The 18,784-nt window shown below is 44.9% G+C and overlaps 1 protein-coding gene across 1 annotated transcript in view; it reads right to left on the bottom strand.

Annotated features, from left to right (window-relative positions):
* The window catches only part of CPNE8 (copine 8), a 269,455-nt gene extending 251,562 nt beyond the window's left edge, over positions 1-17,893 (bottom strand). The window contains exon 1 of the mRNA XM_044280216.1: positions 17,542-17,893. Within this exon, the coding sequence (XP_044136151.1) occupies positions 17,542-17,669 (128 nt within the window). The 5' untranslated portion in view covers positions 17,670-17,893. The remainder of the gene's footprint in view (positions 1-17,541) is intronic.
* Positions 17,894-18,784: the final 891 nt, after the last annotated feature.

The following is an 18,784-nucleotide window of genomic DNA, read 5'->3' as shown; positions in this document are numbered from 1 at the left end:
CAGCTACTTACAGAAAAAAGGGCTCCATATTTTTAAAAAAGACCAAATTAAAAAATTATTTTTAGCTCAAAATGAGTACAACGCAATAATAATAAAAAAAAATGCCCCCAAAAGGTGTACATAGCCTTTAACTGTGTTTGTCCTGATTATTATCAAACAACCTGAAAGTACCCTTACATCTTTATTACAGGGCATTAAGACTCTTTAGTAGTTTATCTGGTTATATACAGTTGAGTCAGATTATCATGACCACTTTCTACTTTCAATGTTGGTAAAGGAAGTCATAAATTGTTAGCTGGCTTGGTGAGTATATAAGGTGCAAGATAGGCTGTCTGCACACATATCCCTCATTGCAGTCACAAATAAAAGGGACGATTGCAAAAAGGGATGATTATTGGCTTTCGGGCCAAGGGTGGCAGTATTTCTGAAACTGCACAGTTTGGGAACTATTTGCTAGCTGCTGTGGTGAAAGTGTATAGTCAGGGGGCAAATGACACCACTGTGAATAAATGACGTGGAAACTGTGGAGCACCACATGCCAGTTAAGTGAGAGGTGAACATCAGCCACAAAGGTGAGGGTGCAAAGACAAGATCCAGTGGAGCAGCTCACTGCCAAATTAAACCAGGGGACTACCAGATGTGTGTCTAAAATAATAATTCAGTGTTGTCTTCTCCGATGTTTTCTGCTTCATTGAATGAAAGAACGTTGTCGTGTCCTGCAAGAAACATCAGAAAGCAAACACCCTACAACCATTGCTGGAAGAACACAAGTGGGTGGTGGCAGCGTTATGGCCTGGCAAATGTTTCCATGGACTTCTCTGGGCCCACTCATCCACCTGGAAGGCACTCTCAAGTCTCACCCGATTTGGGCATGAATCCATCTTTGCAAATCATGTACACTCATACACGCCGATTGTCTTCCCTGGCCGAATAGGATCTTTCAGCAAGATAATGCAACATGTCACATGGCTGGAAATGTCCAACATTGGTTGGAAGGGCATAACCAAGACTTCCAAGTACTACCGTGGCCCCCTAATTCAACAGTTGAGCATCTGTAGGACCACATTGATCTTCATGTTCGCGCAATGGATCCGTCCCCACACACCTTCCAGAAGCTGGGGGATGCACTGCATTCAGCATGGTTCCAGATACCTGTGACAACCTACAGCACCAGGACCCAGCCTGTCTAGCTGATATCTGTACATGGCAGTTGTTTTGGCTAACAGCTGGTGGCCATAACAATGTGACTCGACCGTGTATGATCAACTAGGATAAAAAGTAAGACCTACTTCTACAAAGTCTGGACAAACCATGTTGGGCCTCCCATTTCAATGGCAGCCATCATCACTGTCTGATCCAGGAATACAGATTACAAAATCACCATCACACTTATACAGGACAAGCACTACACCTTACCTTAAATTAGAGAAATCTACTACTTTCATACATTAGTAGATCCCACCTCCTTAAAAATGATGAAATTCCCCCGTCCCCTGTATCTCTTTCACTCTGTACTATTATACCTGCACCCCAAGGACAGAAAGAAAAGAGTTCTGTAGATGAGCAAGAGTGGCATTCATAGAATCATCTAAATCAGGCATCTCAAACTGTGGCCCTCCAGCTGTTGTAAAACTACAACTCCCACAATGCCCTGCTGTAGGCCGATACCTGTAGGCTGTCCGGGCATGCTGGGAGTTGTAGTTTTGCAACAGCTGGAGGGCCGCAGTTTGAGATGCCTGATCTAAATAGTAGACAAAGAAACCCACAAAATCTTGTTGATACCCGACCTCCAAATCAATTTCCCACAAGTTAAAGTTTTTCCCTTACCTCCAAGCCCATAGTTATCTCTCTCTAATAATTTCCCTCATTTCTCAGACAGAATGCATTATCACATCCTGGAACCCTAAGAGGTCACAACTCTCAATATTATAAATTCCTATATGTCCTGCTGGACTATAAGTATTAGGGATCGACCGATTATCGGATTTACCGATATTATCGGCCGATATTCAGGATTTTGAACACTATCGGTATCGGCATCTATTTTGCCGATATTCCGATAGTGTTTGGGGAACACAGATCGCGCTGCTGACAGCGCTCTCCGTGTTCCCCTTAGCAGCACAGGGGAGAAGGAGCAGTGTCTCCTCCCCCTGTGCTGCTCCTGCCGCTGCCGCCAATGTAGGGACAGGGGACAGTAGGAGGGGAGGAGCTATGGCCACTGCTCCACCAATGAAGATTAATCTATCATTCATTCATATACAGGAGGCGGGAGCTGCAGAATCACATAGCCGGCTCCCGGCCTCTATGAGCGTTAGCTGCGATCTGCGGTAGTTAACTCCTCAGGTGCCGCGGATCGCAGCTACTGCTCATAGAGGTCGGGAGCCGGCTATGTGATCCTGCAGCCAGCTCCCGCCTCCTGTATATGAATAAATGTGAGATTAAGCTTCATTGGTGGCGCAGTGCGCCCCCCCAAGCCCCTCAGTATCAGACATTGGTGGCGCAGTGCGCCCCCCCCCCAAGCCCCCCCAGTAGTGGCGCATAGGGCCCCCCCACCCCAGTCGCAGTGCGCCCCTCCACAGGATCCCCTCTCCCTTGCTCCTCCGATCGGAGCCCCAGCAGTGTAATGCTGGGGCTCCGATCGGTTACCATGGCAGCCAGGACGCTATTGAAGCCCTGGCTGCCATGATAAGCTCCATGCTGCTGTGTGCACAAAGCACACAGCAGCAGGGACAGTGTGAGCTCCTATTCACCCTGATAGATCTCTATCAGGGTGAATAGGACAAGGGTTCTAGTCCCTAAGGGGGCTAAAAGTTAAAAAAAAAAAAATTACAAAAAAAAATCATAAAAACACCAAAATATTCAATATAAATGATAAAGAAAGATTTACAAAAAAAAAAATACACATTAACAATAAACATTAATTTTCAGCAGATTTGTGGGAATTTTTAGATTTTTTTCAAAAATGAAAATTCCCAGAATATCGGTATAAATTATCGGCTATCGGCCTGAAAGTTCACAAATTATCGGTATCGGCCCTAAAAAATCAATATCGGTCGATCCCTAATAAGTATACTAAGATAGCTTCTTGGATTGCTGACATCCCACAACTCACCACCTCTATACTACTCCTAAATATTGAAAATTGTATTAAACACCTCACATCTAGCCAATTCATAGAAATGACCCTTCAAATACTGCACAGATCTTATATCACGCCAGTAAGGGGACACAAAATGGGACTGCTTCCAAACCACAATTGTGTTATTTAGGGCTCTTTCACACCTACGTTCTTTTCTTCCGGTATAGAGTTCCATCGTCGGGGCTCTATGCCGGAAAAATCCTGATCAGGATTATCCCCATGCATTCTGAATGGAGTGAAATCCGTTCAGGATGCATCAGGATGTCTTCAGTTCCGGAACGGAAAGTTTTTTGGCCGGAGAAAATACTGCAGCATGCTGCGCTTTTTGCTCCGGCCAAAAATCCTGAAGACTTGCCGCAAGGCCGGATCCGGAACTAATGCCCATTCAAAGGCATTGATCCGGATCCGGCCTTAAGCTAAACGTTGTTTCGGCGCATTGCCGGATCCGACGTTTAGCTTTTTCTGAATGGTTACCATGGCTGCCGGGACACTAAAGTCCTGGCAGCCATGGTAAAGTGTAGCGGGGAGCCCCACGCGCATGGATGATGTGATCGCATGGACACGTCATCCATGCGCATGGGGCGCTCTGACGTCACTCTGGAGAGCCCCGGGAGCCGCGCGGACTGTAAGTACACTTGCGTTTTTCCGGATCCGGCGTGTAATTCCGGCAAGTGGAGTACACGCCGGATCCGGACAACGCAAGTGTGAAAGAGCCCTTAGATGCTGGGCTGTGGAGCCGGATTTCTACCAATATTTGTGGAGTTCTCCAGTTCTTCCACAGTTCTGGGACACAATCCATGTTTTCATAACCAAATACCATATCTCCTTAACTATGTACCTTTTAACCCTATTTGGGCGATGTTCAGATATGTAGATAAGGATGAAACACAACTTACCCTAGGTAGTAGGTAAAAAGCTATTACACCTGACAGCACACCAATTAAACCTAGTATATACACAGTACAAAATTCATATAAATGTATATTTCATTAGTACTGTACATCACAAATAACATTTTTTAAAAAGTCATTAGAAGCAGCATTCATATTTAATGTTATTTCTGATGTACTAATAAAATATAAATGTGTTTTAATTGTGTACTGTGTATAAGTTTTTATTGGTGTGGTAGATGTATTCTGATATACACAGTTGTGACTCTGTTGGAGCCATTTTGTATATTGGTACACCTGAAAGCCACAGTAGGACTTCAATTCGTTACCACCGTAGAACCTTCTTTACTGCATGGTACTATAGCTCTGTTATAGTCATGTGCAATTATACCTTTATGTCTAAATTTATGTTCTCTAAGGGCGCCTGTGGCAGATTTTGTGGCACAGGAGGTTAAAAATGTAAACATATACAGTAAATGTGCAAATTACAAGTCGGGTACTTGCTGCATAAATGTGTAAAATGAGATGTGCCAAATTTCACCAACAATACACCAAATTTTAGCAGAAATCTTGACAGAACCCAGGTATAACCACAATACTAAAAGTGAGCCATCACTTCAAAAAGGACATCAAAAACTAAAATCCAAAGCATGCGAATGTATCTAGACTATTTGAAGTGGATGTTACTGCTATGGATTTTTGCCAGTACCCATACAAACATTAATGTGATTTTACAAGATAAACAAAAGACATTTTTGACGCTACTGTTGCTGTCTTTTGGCAGCCTTTGACGTGTTCTTTTTATATCAAAGCTGGGCCTGGATCCATAAAGTAGGAGATGCTGTACTTAAAATGAATAACTACATTAAACTTTGCTTTGTAAACCTGCCCACATATTTTGACCCAATCCTGTATTAAAAGCTGCATTAATACTATGATTTTCGGGCGAGTATAATGCGTGACGTGAACGCATTACACCCCCACTGTATCCTGACCAATTCATTTCAATGGGGCTGTGTACATGAGCGCTATTTTTCACGCAGCACTTGTGCTTTGTGTGAAAATTGGAGAAGGTTCTATATTCTGCGTTTTTCACGCAACACAGGCCCCATAGAAATGAATGGGGCTGCGTGAAAAAATCGCATTGCATCCGCAGGCAAGTGCATGGTTGCTAGGAGATGATGTTAGTAAAAAGGGATGAGCAACCCCAGACCCCATTAAAGTCAATTCACTGCATTATTTTCCCTTCTAACATGGTTAGAAGGGAAAATAATACAGAATGCTAACTGAAATGTCCATTGAGGGGTTAAAAAATAAACTCACCTCATCCACTTGATCGCACAGCCGGTATCGTCTTTTTTCTTCTTCCTGCAGGACCTGCAAAAGGACCTTCTATCTTCATTCAGCAGGACCTGTGCTGACGTCACCGCACTCACCACGTAGTGAGCGCAATGACGTCAGCGCGGGTCCTGCAGGAAGAAGAAAGAAGACCATACCGGCTACGCGATTAAGTGGATGAGGCGAGTTTATTTTTTATTTAATTTTTTTAACCCCCTCAATGGACATTTCGGTTAGCATTCTGTATTATTTTCACTTATAACCACGTTAGAAGGGAAAATAATAAAATCTACAGAACATCTAACCCAAACTCGAACTTCAGTGAAGAAGTCCGGGTTCGGGTCTGGGGAAAAAACTGAACAATGGAACGCATTCAAAGACAAAACTGAAATTGCGTACCTACTCGCACGGGTTTGCCTCAATGCACCCGCAATATCAAAATCCGTGACGCCCGTGTGCAAGGGGCCTAAACGTTCCTTCATTGTGCACCTACAAACTTGTGCTTGAATACATTGCAAGGACTGATGAGCAAGCACAGATAATGGAGATGACTCCAGGGTGAGTCCTCTCAATTTATTCCGATGCCGGTTTGTGGGTGCAAAGCATGGGAATGGGGTGGAGGAGTCAGAGGTGGCAGGACTATTCAGACATGACTACACATTACAGGGCATGGGAGAGGTGGTCTATCTCCAAGGATATGTGATCGGTGGGGGGTTCGCTGATAAGCTGTTCCGCAGTAGCTCTGCCACCATATGTAAACAGCTCTGTCCTTTGAAGTCAATGTGAGCAATGCTGCAGTTACCAGTTGGGTCCATTACACATTGCAAAGAGCTGCATAGTTCTGGTGCCGGAGCTACTACTGCTAATTGGTGGCGATGCCAGCAGTCGGACTCCTGTAGATTAGATACTGATGGCCAATCCTCAAAATCAAAATTAAAATCCCGGAAAACCTTTTTAAGCCTGAGGTTTTTAGTACCCCACTGAATTAGGTAATTGGGTGCAAACTCACAACTGTGACAAAAGGATATAAAAATTGTAACACATGAATGTACGGAACAGACGTCTAAATGGCTCCTGTGATATCTCTGCAGAACACTGTATCGGGAGCAGGCACACAGCCAACGAGTGAGAAAGATGTAAAACACGTATGACAGGAGTAAAGGGGAAGATCATTGAGAACAAATGTTTTGTATGAGCGATGGTGTCAATGTATCATCGACAAACAAAAGCAAAATAAACGCTGGCTCCCGATCAATGCCTAGTAATATAATCCATCAAAATGGACCTTTACACTCCAACCTCGAGGCTTTATCAGCTCTTAAGAATGCGGCTAAATTTAGGCTTTATACTCTGCATGTTAAAGGGGTTCTCCCATGAAAAGCAGTTTTTAACCTATCCACAGGATAGGTGATACATTTTGTGAAGGGGTCTGACCACTGGAACCTCCAGAAATCCCTTCAATGAGGGTCCCCAAGTCTCCACTTTGAATGAAGCAGTAATGTGCATGTTGGTCCACTGCACCATTGACTTCTATGGCACTGAAGGTGCCCCGTCTACGCCATTCTCATAGAAGTGAATGGAGCAGTGGTCTGTAATGCGTACTGCTGCTCCATTCAGAGAGGGCATTCACAGACATCGGACACCTCCACCAGATGTTAAAGCATGCTTTTTCTTTTTTAACCAATAATTGACTTCTTTTAAAACCACAAATAGTAAATTAATGGCAAAATATCCAGATGGATCTCACTGACTAATGGAGCCCCTGTTGAGGTTTATTTTATTTATTTTTTACAGGAGGAATAGTGCTGCTGACTGTAAAGTCCATCGGAAATACAGACAGAGCAGAACCTACAAGTAATGTTATGCTGTTACAGGGTTGCGCTTTTAGCCAATAACCACACTTGTGCTCATATGTTATGTGTGCTCTTCAGGAGGTAAACAATGGTGACAATGTATAATGTAATCCAAAAAAATCTTTGTGGTCAGGGCAAATGTACTGTACAGGCCCGAGGTAAAGGAAACACTTAGGCTTCATTCACACGGTCCGTGAGATACCGGACTGGCATCCTGCTTAGTGCAGGAGCGCACTGCATCATTGGTTGCCATGACGCCGTGTGCTTTGTGCCGCCACAGTACAGTAATACACTCGTATAGATCATACGGCACAACATAACAACCAATGGCGCCGTGCGGTCCTACACTAAGCAGGATGCCAGTCCGGACCGTGTTCCACAAACGAGTGAATGAAGCCTTACTTAGACATGTAGTTTTACTGCTTTGGCGCTGCTTCCCCTGCATTACTACAAGTGCTGCTGGATGTTGACATTCTAGGTAATGTTTAACAGGTACGGAGCAAGCAACCATCAGTGTTCGGTCAGAGGATACCTGTCATCATTTTATACTGTACATAATCATTTTCCTTTAACCTTTTACAGTGTGTTGCAAAAACGTTCACCCCTCCCCGTCTTCCCTCTTGGAGTTTTCTCTGTTTTATTGCATTACAACCTGGAATTAAACAGATTTTAATTTAGATTTTATGTAATGGGCCCGAATGATAAAAAAAAACCTTCTCTAAGACCTCATGCACACAACTGTATTCTGGGTCAGTATCCAATCTGCATTTTTTGCAGATCACACATGGACCCATTCATTTCTATGGGTCCACAAGAAATACGATCAGCACATGGATGTCATTCATGTGCAGTCCGCATTTGTGCGGCCGCTCTGCAAATTCCAGAACCTGTTGCGTACTTGTCCAGTCTACAGACAAGAACAGTCATATCTACAAGAAAATTCCGCCATGCACACAGATAGTATCCGTATTTGGGGGATCCGCGATTTGAAGGCCTAAAAATTTATTAAAAACCGAAAAGTTGTGAGTGCATATGAATCCACCTCCTTTGCTAAGAAACCTGTAAATAAAGTCTGAGACAACTGATTAAACTCTGAAGTCAAATAAATTATTTAACCCTTTCACGACATCCACAGTACATGTACGGCGGATATCGACACTTTAAAGATGGCACCCACTCTATAGCAGGGAGTGCGCCATAGCCACCAGGTTTCTGCTTTTTCACACAGCAGACACCCAGGGCTAATGTCCATAATGCCAATTGTGACATTTAACGGCATCTATAGTGGCTTTCCCTGAGATCACTGTGCTCCCAGGGCCCACAATGAAATCGGGGAAGCCGTTCATTGGTGGTGATAAGCCTGGTAGCCTCCAACAGGTTTCAGCCTATCACAGGTATATTCTCATGGACACCTGCAGGTGGCAGCGCTCCATAAGAATATACTGAATTTCCCATACACCAATGGATTAAATCACAGTAGTATATGGGAAAAGCCATCTAAAGACTACGGGGCACATTTATTAAGACCAGCGTTTAAGAAATGCCTTTTCTTGTCCGCAATTGCAGACAAGAATAGGACATGGTGTATCCTTTTTGCGGGGTCTCTGAGCGAAAGTATGGATGCGGACAGCACATGGTGTGCTGTCTGTATCTTTTGCAGCCCCATTGAAATGAATGGGTCCACATCCGTTTCACAAACTTGCGGAATGGATGCAGGCACAAACATACGGTTGCCTGAATGAGCCCTGATGCAGAGAAAAATGCTACTGTTAACAGAGCTTAAGGTCTGTTCACATCATGTGTGTAACATACATTTACTATCATTAGCCAAATGGATGTCAAAGAGCACGAAATCCACAAACCCCCAAATATGATATAAAAAGCCTATGTTGTCAGGAGCCTTTCACACTGGTTTTAAACTTAAGACACCGATAAATCTGTCCTATTGTCACTCCTATCAATAGAAATCCCTATTCTTATCCACAACACCAACAAGAATAGGGCGTGTTCTACAATTTGTGAAATGGACAGATGGATGTGGACTGCACATAGATGAATTTATTTTTTTTGTGGACCCATAGAAATGAATAGGTCAGAGTGCTGTCCGCAAAAAATGCGGATCTGACATGGATGCAAAATATAGTTGTGTGCCTCCGTGTCCGTTTGCATCAGTATATCTATTCTGTAAATTATAGAACATATCCTATTCTTGTCCATATGGCGGGCAAGAATAGTGATTTATTGCAACAGGAGTGAGAAAGATGTGGACTGCCCACGGAAGGTATCTGTACGGACACGTCCGTGTGCATGAGCCCTTAGGCACCACAACTCAAAGTACTACACTATATCATTTGCACTGAAGTCATATAATTAAATATGTGAGGGTATTTTCACACTTGCGTTGCTGGATTCCGGCAGGCAGTTCTGTCGCCGGCAATCTGTATGCAAACGGAAACTATTTTTAGACGGATCCGGATGCGGATCCGTCTCACAAATGCATTGCAATACCAGATCCGTCTCTCCGTTGTCATCCGGAAAAACGGATCCGGTACTTATTTTTTTTTTACGTTTTCAAAAGGTCTGCGCATGTGCAGACGGGAAGACTGGATCCATCGATGCAGCAATTTTAATGCCGGATCCGGCACTAGTACATTCCTACAGAAAAAAAAATAATGCATTCCAGCAAGTGTTCAGGATTTTTGGCTAGAGAGAAAAATGTAGCATGCTGCAATTTTTCTCCGTCCTAATACCGTAAAAGGACTGAACTGAAGACATCCTCATGCATCCTGAACGGAATTGCTCTCCATTCAGAATGCATGGGGATAAAACCAAGGTGGATAAAAATCAATGATTTAAAAAAAAAAACAACGAAAAAAATCCGATTTTTTTATTTTAAATCGGATTTTCTTTATATAAAATGCTTTTTGAGGAAAATATATTACCATCCAAAGGTTATTTCATTATGAAATAAAGATTACTTTTTTAATTATGTGGAATAAGGCTGTATATGTTTAATTTTTTGTTAAATTCCATTAATCCATTCACAATGTCATGCTCTTCCAGAGGTTTTTGTAAGATTACTGGGTAGTTTCTCTGCCTACAAGATATTATCACAGATGCTTGGTTTAATTTTGGAGTTCTCAAAACTGAATTTATAACATGAAAAGAGTTGAGAAAAAGATCTTAATCCTAAGGCTACTTTCACACTTGCGGCAGTGTGATCCGGCGGGCAGTTCCGTCGTCGGAACTGGCCGCCGGATCCGCCGATCTGCTGCTGACTGAAAGCATTTGTGAGACGGATCCGGATGCGGCGGATCCGTCTCACAAATGCATTGCAAGGACGGATCCGTCTCTCCGCTTGTCATGCGGACCGACGGATCCGTCTTGTACATTTTTCTCATTTTTACCGATCTGCGCATGCGCATGCCGGAACGACGGATCCGGCATTCCGGTATTCTGAATGCCGGATCCGGCGCCAATACATTCCTATGGGAAAAAATGCCGGATCCGGCGTTCAGGCATGTCTTCAGTTTTTTTCGCCGGAGAGAAAAACGTAGCATGCTACGGTTTTCTCTTTTGCCTGATCAGTCAAAACGACTGAACTGAAGACATCCTGATGCAAACTGAACGGATTACTCTCCATTCAGAATGTATGGGGATAAAACTGATCAGTTATTTTCCGGTATAGAGCCCCTGTGACGGAACTCTATGCCGGAAAAGAAAAACGCTAGTGTGAAAGTAGCCTAACTTCTACAAACCTATAAATACAGAATCAACCCCTTCAGTGCTAAGTTTAAAGTTCAGTGAATAGAATCTAAACAATATTTTTCTGATTGTTTGGAGTGGAATAGATCTGCACAAGAAGAAAGTGAAACTAAGTGTAAGGAGGAAAAGGCAAGCAGACAAGGAGTACTACAAAATGAAAGTGAAACTTCCTGAGCACAGTACTGCACAGCCACAGACAGACAAGTCTTTGGATCTTTTTGTGTGTATGACCTGAGGTTTATCACATTCTTTCCTTGGAGGAAAAAAACTATAATGGCAGCAGGCCGTAAAAGAGACCCAGTTTGGCAATATTTTAATGAAGTTCCTTTACCTATCGGTAAGGCAGGCATGCGTGCAAAATGCAAACACTGCAACAAAGAAATGCAAGGCCTGGTGGCCCGAATGAGGCAACATCATGAGATGCGCTGTGATGAAGATGACCAAAGAAACACATTTTTCTCCTTCTTAAGTACAACAGAAAAATTGTTCAAATATGAATCTTTATGTAAAAAAACTATGATTTAAATCAAGCCTTACTGACTAGTGTTGATTTAAATCAAATCCACCCTGGATAAAACTGATCAGTTTTTTCCAGTATTGAGCCCCTGGGATGGAACTCAATACCGGAAAACTTTGATGCAAGTGTGAAAGTACCCTAAATGTTAAAGGGGTTCTGCAGTTTTTTTAAACTGATGATCTATCCTCTGGATAGATCATCAGCATGTTATCGGCAGTCCGACACCCGGGACCCCTGCCGATCAGCTGTTTGAGAAGGCAGCGGCGCTGGCAGTAGCGCCGTGGCCTTCTGACTGTTTACCGGAGGCCCAGTGACGTCACGACTAGTATCACTGGCCTGGGCGGGGCTAAGCTCCATTCAAGTGAACAGAGCTTAGCCCCGCCCAGGCCAGTGATAGTAGTTGTGACGTCACTGGGCCTCTGGTAAACAGTGAGAAGGCCACGGCACTACTGCCAGCGCCGCTGCCTTCTCAAACAGCTGATCGGAAGGGGTCCCGGGTGTCGGACCCCCGCTGATCACATGCTGATGATCTATCCAGAGGATACATCTTTAAAAAAATAAAATAAATACAGAACCCCTTTAAGTGTTTTTTCCTGCTGGGAAATATTGTATTCATGAGTTAAAGGAAGCCTAGGTTGGGGCAGGACTGAAAACGATTGTTTTATTCCAGCAGGCGTCACTTCTGCAAGTGTCCGGGAACAGGTTCCTGATTGTGAAGCGCTCTGTGCTTCGGGGCCCCCTCCGCTCTGCTCTAAATGACAGCATCCAGCCAAAACACTACAATGGCTGCTCAGAGCAGAGGAGGGGGGCATGTTCATGGTTTCCAACTGTCCAGAAATTTCTGGAAACTCACTGAAAATAGGCGACTTTTTTCCTGTGTTTGTGGGGAAAAAAAATTTGATGTGTTCATATTGAGTTGTTATCAGTATATTGAGATGTGTACAATTTGTCCGTAAAAAAAATAAAAATAAATGTTGTCTGTGATTTTTGGATAAGTTGTTCATAAAAATTCTGGTTTGCCACCCTGGGTATGTTTATCCACCTTGCCGCAGCCCCCAACTATGCTGTTAGCAGTTTTGCAGGGTCAAAGCTGATGGCAGACTCCCTGTAATCTTAACCAGCTAGCTTAGAAATGCTATGCAGTGCATATATATAGGCTTAGTCCAGTGGGCATGTAAACCTAAAAATGTTGCTATACAAACAACCAGAGAATGCCCAATGTATTCAAAAACATATTTTATTACTTCATTAATAGATCATGATTATACAAATATGAAAGATGACACAAAAAAAAGTTGAAAACACCCCGACGCGCGTTTCGCCTCAGCTTCGTCATGAGCTGAGGCGAAACGCGTGTCGGGGTGTTTTCAGCCTGTCCTTGTGCCTGCTGTTTTTGCCCTTCATCATGTCACACGGTATGTCATAATTTTCCATCAGATACCCACAGGCGAGCTTTGGTTTTAGCCTATATCAGATGGCTTGATGTATGGGGACCTGTTTACTGGAGCACTTTAGATAGACATCCACTTATTGTTGCTGCTATTTGTGTATTATTAGGGATCCAACATAGATATACTCGCCTAGTGGGTATATAGTGGAGTGATGATCAGATATTATTTTAGTGGTTAGTACCGTATACCACTTCTCTGTGAAACACCCCACTACATAGTATACATACGACTGACATGTGTTCCACCTTTTTGGCGGGCTACAGAGACACTGGCTGGGGGACTACGGTATCCGGGTCCGTTGCTGATTTTTTCAAAACTTTTTGTATAATCATGATCTATTAATGAAGTAATAAAATATCTTTTTGAATACATTGGGCATTCTCTGGTTGCTTGTATAGCAACATTTTTAGGTTTACATGGTTGGTTTTCTGTCTGCCCTACCTTATAGTATTATAGTGAGGCTTTTCTTTTTTGGTTCTATATTAGTCCAGTGGGCGGCCTAGCTCAGTGACGGGGCATACAGAGCCAGATATCCGTCACTACTGCATGACTCCATACAACAGCATGATTAAAATACAAGTCACAATGAACCCTCCGCATAAAACTATACATAACTTTGTTCCGTTTTTTATCCTCTTTAAAAGGAATCTGGATTAACAGTGAATTTCCTGGTGACAGTCACCAGCCCTGCAGGGCTAGCTCATCCTATGTAATGTAACGAGAACTTTCACTTACAAATCCAATGCTTCATTTTGGAGAAAAAGTACTTTTAACCCCTTGGCAACCATGGCATCAGAGCAGTGCAGACATAGGGAAAGCCATAAAAAATAAAATAAAAACTGTTGCGGAATTGTATCTTTTCCACCTCATTTGGAATTTTTTTCCAGCTTCTCATTACATCACATGCAATGTTAAAACAGCAAAACACAAGAAGGCTATGTGAATGGAAAAATATAAATGTTATGGCTCTGGGAAGGCAGGGAGTGAAAAATGAAAAAATGGAAAATTGCAAGGTCCTCTAAGGGTTAATGCATATGCAAATGAGCAGTTATGTTTCCAAGGCCAGGCGCCATTCCGTGCACCCTTACGCTGGGTTCACACCTGAGCGTTCGCGATGGAGCGCTCTGTATGCACGATTGTACCGGCGTTTGCAATCGCGCATACAGAGACAAGCGAACGCCCATTGGCGCGTTCCCGAAAGTCTATGTACGGGAACGCGCGACAAGACGCCCCAAAGAAGCTCATGTACTTCTTGGGGCGTCGGGCGTTTTAAAGCGCGATCGTACGCGCTGTAAAAAGGCTCAGGTGTGAACCCAGCCTTACTCTTTCTCCTACCCCTGTGAGACTCGCTCTCCTCTTCTTAAGGACTCATTCAGACAGCCGTATGCTGTCTGCAAAAAAAACTGATCCGCATTTTTGCAGACACCATACAACCATCTGAATGAGCCCTAATGACAGCAAGGCGAGATGACCGTTTAGGAACCTGTCCCTGTAAATCAGGAAGGAGAAGGAGGTCTTGGCAGAGATAGTAGGAGGGTCCAGGGTGCACACTGTGTCTTGAGCCCGCCCTTAGTGCACTTAACTGCTCATTTGCAGAAGAACAAAAAGCACTTCTCCAGAAAGAAGCAATGGATCACCAAATAAAACGTATCATTATATGTAGCTGAGTTAGCCTCACATCGTGGCTGGTGTAACACGGAATTTCCGGTGACAGACTAACTATTTCCCAATATTAATTGCATAATATCATTAGAATGAACATTTCATAATAAGGTTATTTTCTGTGTGCAAAGCAGATCCCCATACTTCTGACATCCGCAGAATAAGCTGCTATAACCAGATAATCCGACAGCTATCCATGTATAATAAATTGCCTTTGAAACATCTGCAGGTGAGACAGCACAGCTTCTAGCAGACTATACAGACATACATGATCCCACAGGCATCTCACAACTGTTGTGTGCTACCTGTTCACAGGTTTAACCAAATGAAACCAACCAGGATAATCAACAAATGTGCTAAATCTACAGGCAGGAAAACCTAGCCTTCTGTATCGGGTCCATTTCCCCTAACATTGGGCATTGGTTCTGGAAGCTCCCCAGACATGAAAAGTGCAGGATCCACTGAAAGTCATCAGATGGGCAGATATGGAAATAGAATACAAAGTGACAAGCTTGTGACACATCAACGGTAATGACAGCAGGAGACACAAGCAGTTTCTATGGGTTACAGCACTTCCCAACACATGACGACCTTCCTACATACAAGTGTATCCCCACATAGAGGTATAGTCTAGGAACACGTCCCCGTGCATGTGTAAACTGCAAATAAAAGAGCACGATGAAGATATTTACTGAGTGCAAGACTGTGTGCTTCCTGGTCCTGGCACATCAGTCACTGCCCAGGCTTCACCAACTTCAGCTAGGGATATATGAAGGAAGAAAGAGAGCTACCCCGGGGCGATATGAAGGAAGAGAGAGCTACCCCGGGGCGATATGAAGGAAGAGAGAGCTACCCCGGGGCGATATGAAGGAAGAGAGAGCTACCCCGGGGCGATATGAAGGAAGAGAGAGCTACCCCGGGGCGATATGAAGGAAGAGAGAGCTACCCCGGGGCGATATGAAGGAAGAGAGAGCTACCCCGGGGCGATATGAAGGAAGAGAGAGCTACCCCGGGGCGATATGAAGGAAGAGAGAGCTACCCCGGGGCGATATGAAGGAAGAGAGAGCTACCCCGGGGCGATATGAAGGAAGAGAGAGCTACCCCGGGGCGATATGAAGGAAGAGAGAGCTACCCCGGGGCGATATGAAGGAAGAGAGAGGTACCCCAGGGCGATATGAAGGAAGAGAGAGCTACCCCAGGGCGATATGAAGGAAGAGAGAGGTACCCCAGGGCGATATGAAGGAAGAGAGAGGTACCCCAGGGCGATATGAAGGAAGAGAGAGGTACCCCAGGGCGATATGAAGGAAGAGAGAGGTACCCCAGGGCGATATGAAGGAAGAGAGAGGTACCCCAGGGCGATATGAAGGAAGAGAGAGATACCCCGGGCGATTTGAAGAAAGAGAGAGATACCCCGGGCGATATGAAGAAAGAGAGAGATACCCCAGGGCGATATGAAGGAAGAAATAGATACCAGAAGACGCTATGAAGGAAGAGAGAGACACCCCAGGGCGATATGAAGGAAGAGATAGATATCCCAGGGCGATATGAAGGAAGACATAGATACCCCAGGGCGATATGAAGGAAGACATAGATAACACAAGGCGATATACCTGTGCGAATCTACGATGCATAGCATCGCCATATGTGCTGGACGAAAGCAATGTGTGTGTGTTTGCATGTATACACAATATTGTATGTTATGTATGCACTGTATGCTTATGTTGTGTATGAATGGTAATTGTGGATATGTGTCTGTTAGAATGTACATATGCATATCACATATATTATATGTTTGTACATATGTTTTGCCAACTCTTATCCACAGAATTTCAGCTCATAATGGGCACCCTTTTCTGGTATCTGTATTACCAGTTCTGGTTTGCTCCAGGATTACAAAGGGTTAAACAGTTGCCCACATTTACCAACAGCATTTCTTTCCAGCTAAGGCAGAGATGGCAGACATGTCCTGTTGTGGGGGTGCACACATGCATTGCCGTGTGCCCTGGATTTGGCCATCACTTCGAAGAAATCTAACAATTAATGTAAATCTGGGCGCTCTACTGCCCTGAACTTCCAGCTTCGCTAAAAAAAAAAAAACATAATTTCTGCCAATACAGATATTAGCCCAGGAACCATAAACCTGGAACATGGCAAAGAGCCATCCATGTCTGTGTGCCAGGACCCACAACCCTGGTAAACTTGGCAAAGAGCCATCCATGTCTGTGTGCCAGGACCCAGGACCCACAACCCTGGTAAACATGGGAAAGAGCCATCCATGTCTGTGTGCCAGGACCCACAACCCTGGTAAACATGGCAAAGAGCTATGTATTTGTGCCAGGAACCATAACCCTGGTAAACATGGCAAAGAGCCATGTCTGTGTGCCAGGACCCACAATCCTGGTAACCATGGCAAAGGGCCATGTCTGTGTGCCAGGACCCACAATCCTGGTAAACATGACACAGAGCCAGGTGTGTGCCAGGACCTATAAACCTTGGTAAACATGGCAAAGAGCCAAGTGTGTGCCAGGACCCTTAACCCTGCTAAACGTGACACAAATTCACGTGTGCCAGGACATCCAACAGTATAGTTATGCTTGTGCCAGGATAAACCCTGGAAAACAAGGCATGTGTGCCAGGACATGTATAAACATGACAAAGAGCCAGAAGTGTGCCAGGACATCTAACCCCATAATAATGGCATACAGCTAAGTGCCAGGACACGACCCGGGTGAGCATGTGCCAGGGCATGTACACATATGGCATATACTGTGCGCCAACACATGCAACCCCAGTAAACACGGCTTGTTGGGGCATGTGCTGGCGGGTACACGGCCACATGTCTCTGCCTGCACTCACAAGAACTTTCCGAAAAGCAGCAGGACCCAGTGGCCCCCCGCGTGACGCGCTCAGGGAAGAGTCTCCTCACCTGCATGAAATGGTTAACTCCACTTTGGTAGCTGGGATGCTGGCACTGAAGGGGTTAAAGTCCCCCAGAGAAGCCGTATTCCTAAAGCCGAAATCCATTTCGAACCCCAGTTTATCCGGTCCGAACATGGGGAGAAGCGGAGAGTTTCTGGAAGAACCTGAGGTGAGCGGGGGACGGAGAGCCGGGAGCTCCAGCAGCACTCGCTCCTCTGTCAGCTAGTAAGGGTGTGCAGCGTGCAGCGCCAGACATCTCACCGAGGGGAGGAGGTGGAGGGCGGGCACAGCGCACGGCTCTGTTCGCCTCATATGGTGGAATTCCCCGACTCACCCACCCAGAGACGTCAGCGGGGCACAGCCGTTATGTCAGTGCTTGGACTATGCTCATGTCGGTTTCTTGTTTACAGGAAGTGTGAGGACATTTACTTCATCTCAATATTTAGGCAAGGGAAGTTTGTAGGAAACTTGGCCAACATTGAAAAAGCGGCCTTGCAGCTGCTGCAGAACCTCACAGTGCCCACCTCAGCTGCTGCAGAACCACCTAACACACACCTCAGCTGCTGCAGAACCACCTAACACGCACCTCAGCTGCTGCAGAACCTCACAGTGCCCACCTCAGCTGCTGCAGAACCTCCTAACACAAGCCTCAGCTGCTGCAGAACTGGCTAACACACACCTCAGCTGCTGCAGAACCGGCTAACACACACCTCAGCTGCTGCAGAACCGCCTAACACACACCTCAGCTGCTGCAGAACCGGCTAACACACACCTCAGCTGCTGCAGAACCTCCTAACACACACCTCAGCTGCTGCAGAACCTCCTAACACGCACCTCAGCTGCTGCAGAACCTCCTAACACGCACCTCAGCTGCTGCAGAACCGCCTAACACGCACCTCAGCTGCTGCAGAACCGCCTAACACGCACCTCAGCTGCTGCAGAACCGCCTAACACGCACCTCAGCTGCTGCAGAACCGCCTAACACGCACCTCAGCTGCTGCAGAACCGCCTAACATGCACCTCAGCTGCTGCAGAACCGCCTAACATGCACCTCAGCTGCTGCAGAACCGCCTAACACGCACCTCAGCTGCTGCAGAACCTTACAATACACACTTTAGGGCAGGTTCGCACTTGTGTATTCTGTTATAGGTTCCGTTTATTACTGTTGACAGACTTTGTTTCCTGTATTTTGTTGTCCTACATAATGGAAACCAGACAGATCTGTTATTCTTGCCCATAGACCTCTATTA

Source organism: Bufo gargarizans, chromosome 2 (assembly GCF_014858855.1).
Source record: "Bufo gargarizans isolate SCDJY-AF-19 chromosome 2, ASM1485885v1, whole genome shotgun sequence".
Taxonomy (NCBI): Eukaryota; Metazoa; Chordata; class Amphibia; order Anura; family Bufonidae; genus Bufo; species Bufo gargarizans.
This window is presented reverse-complemented; position numbering and strand designations above follow the sequence as displayed.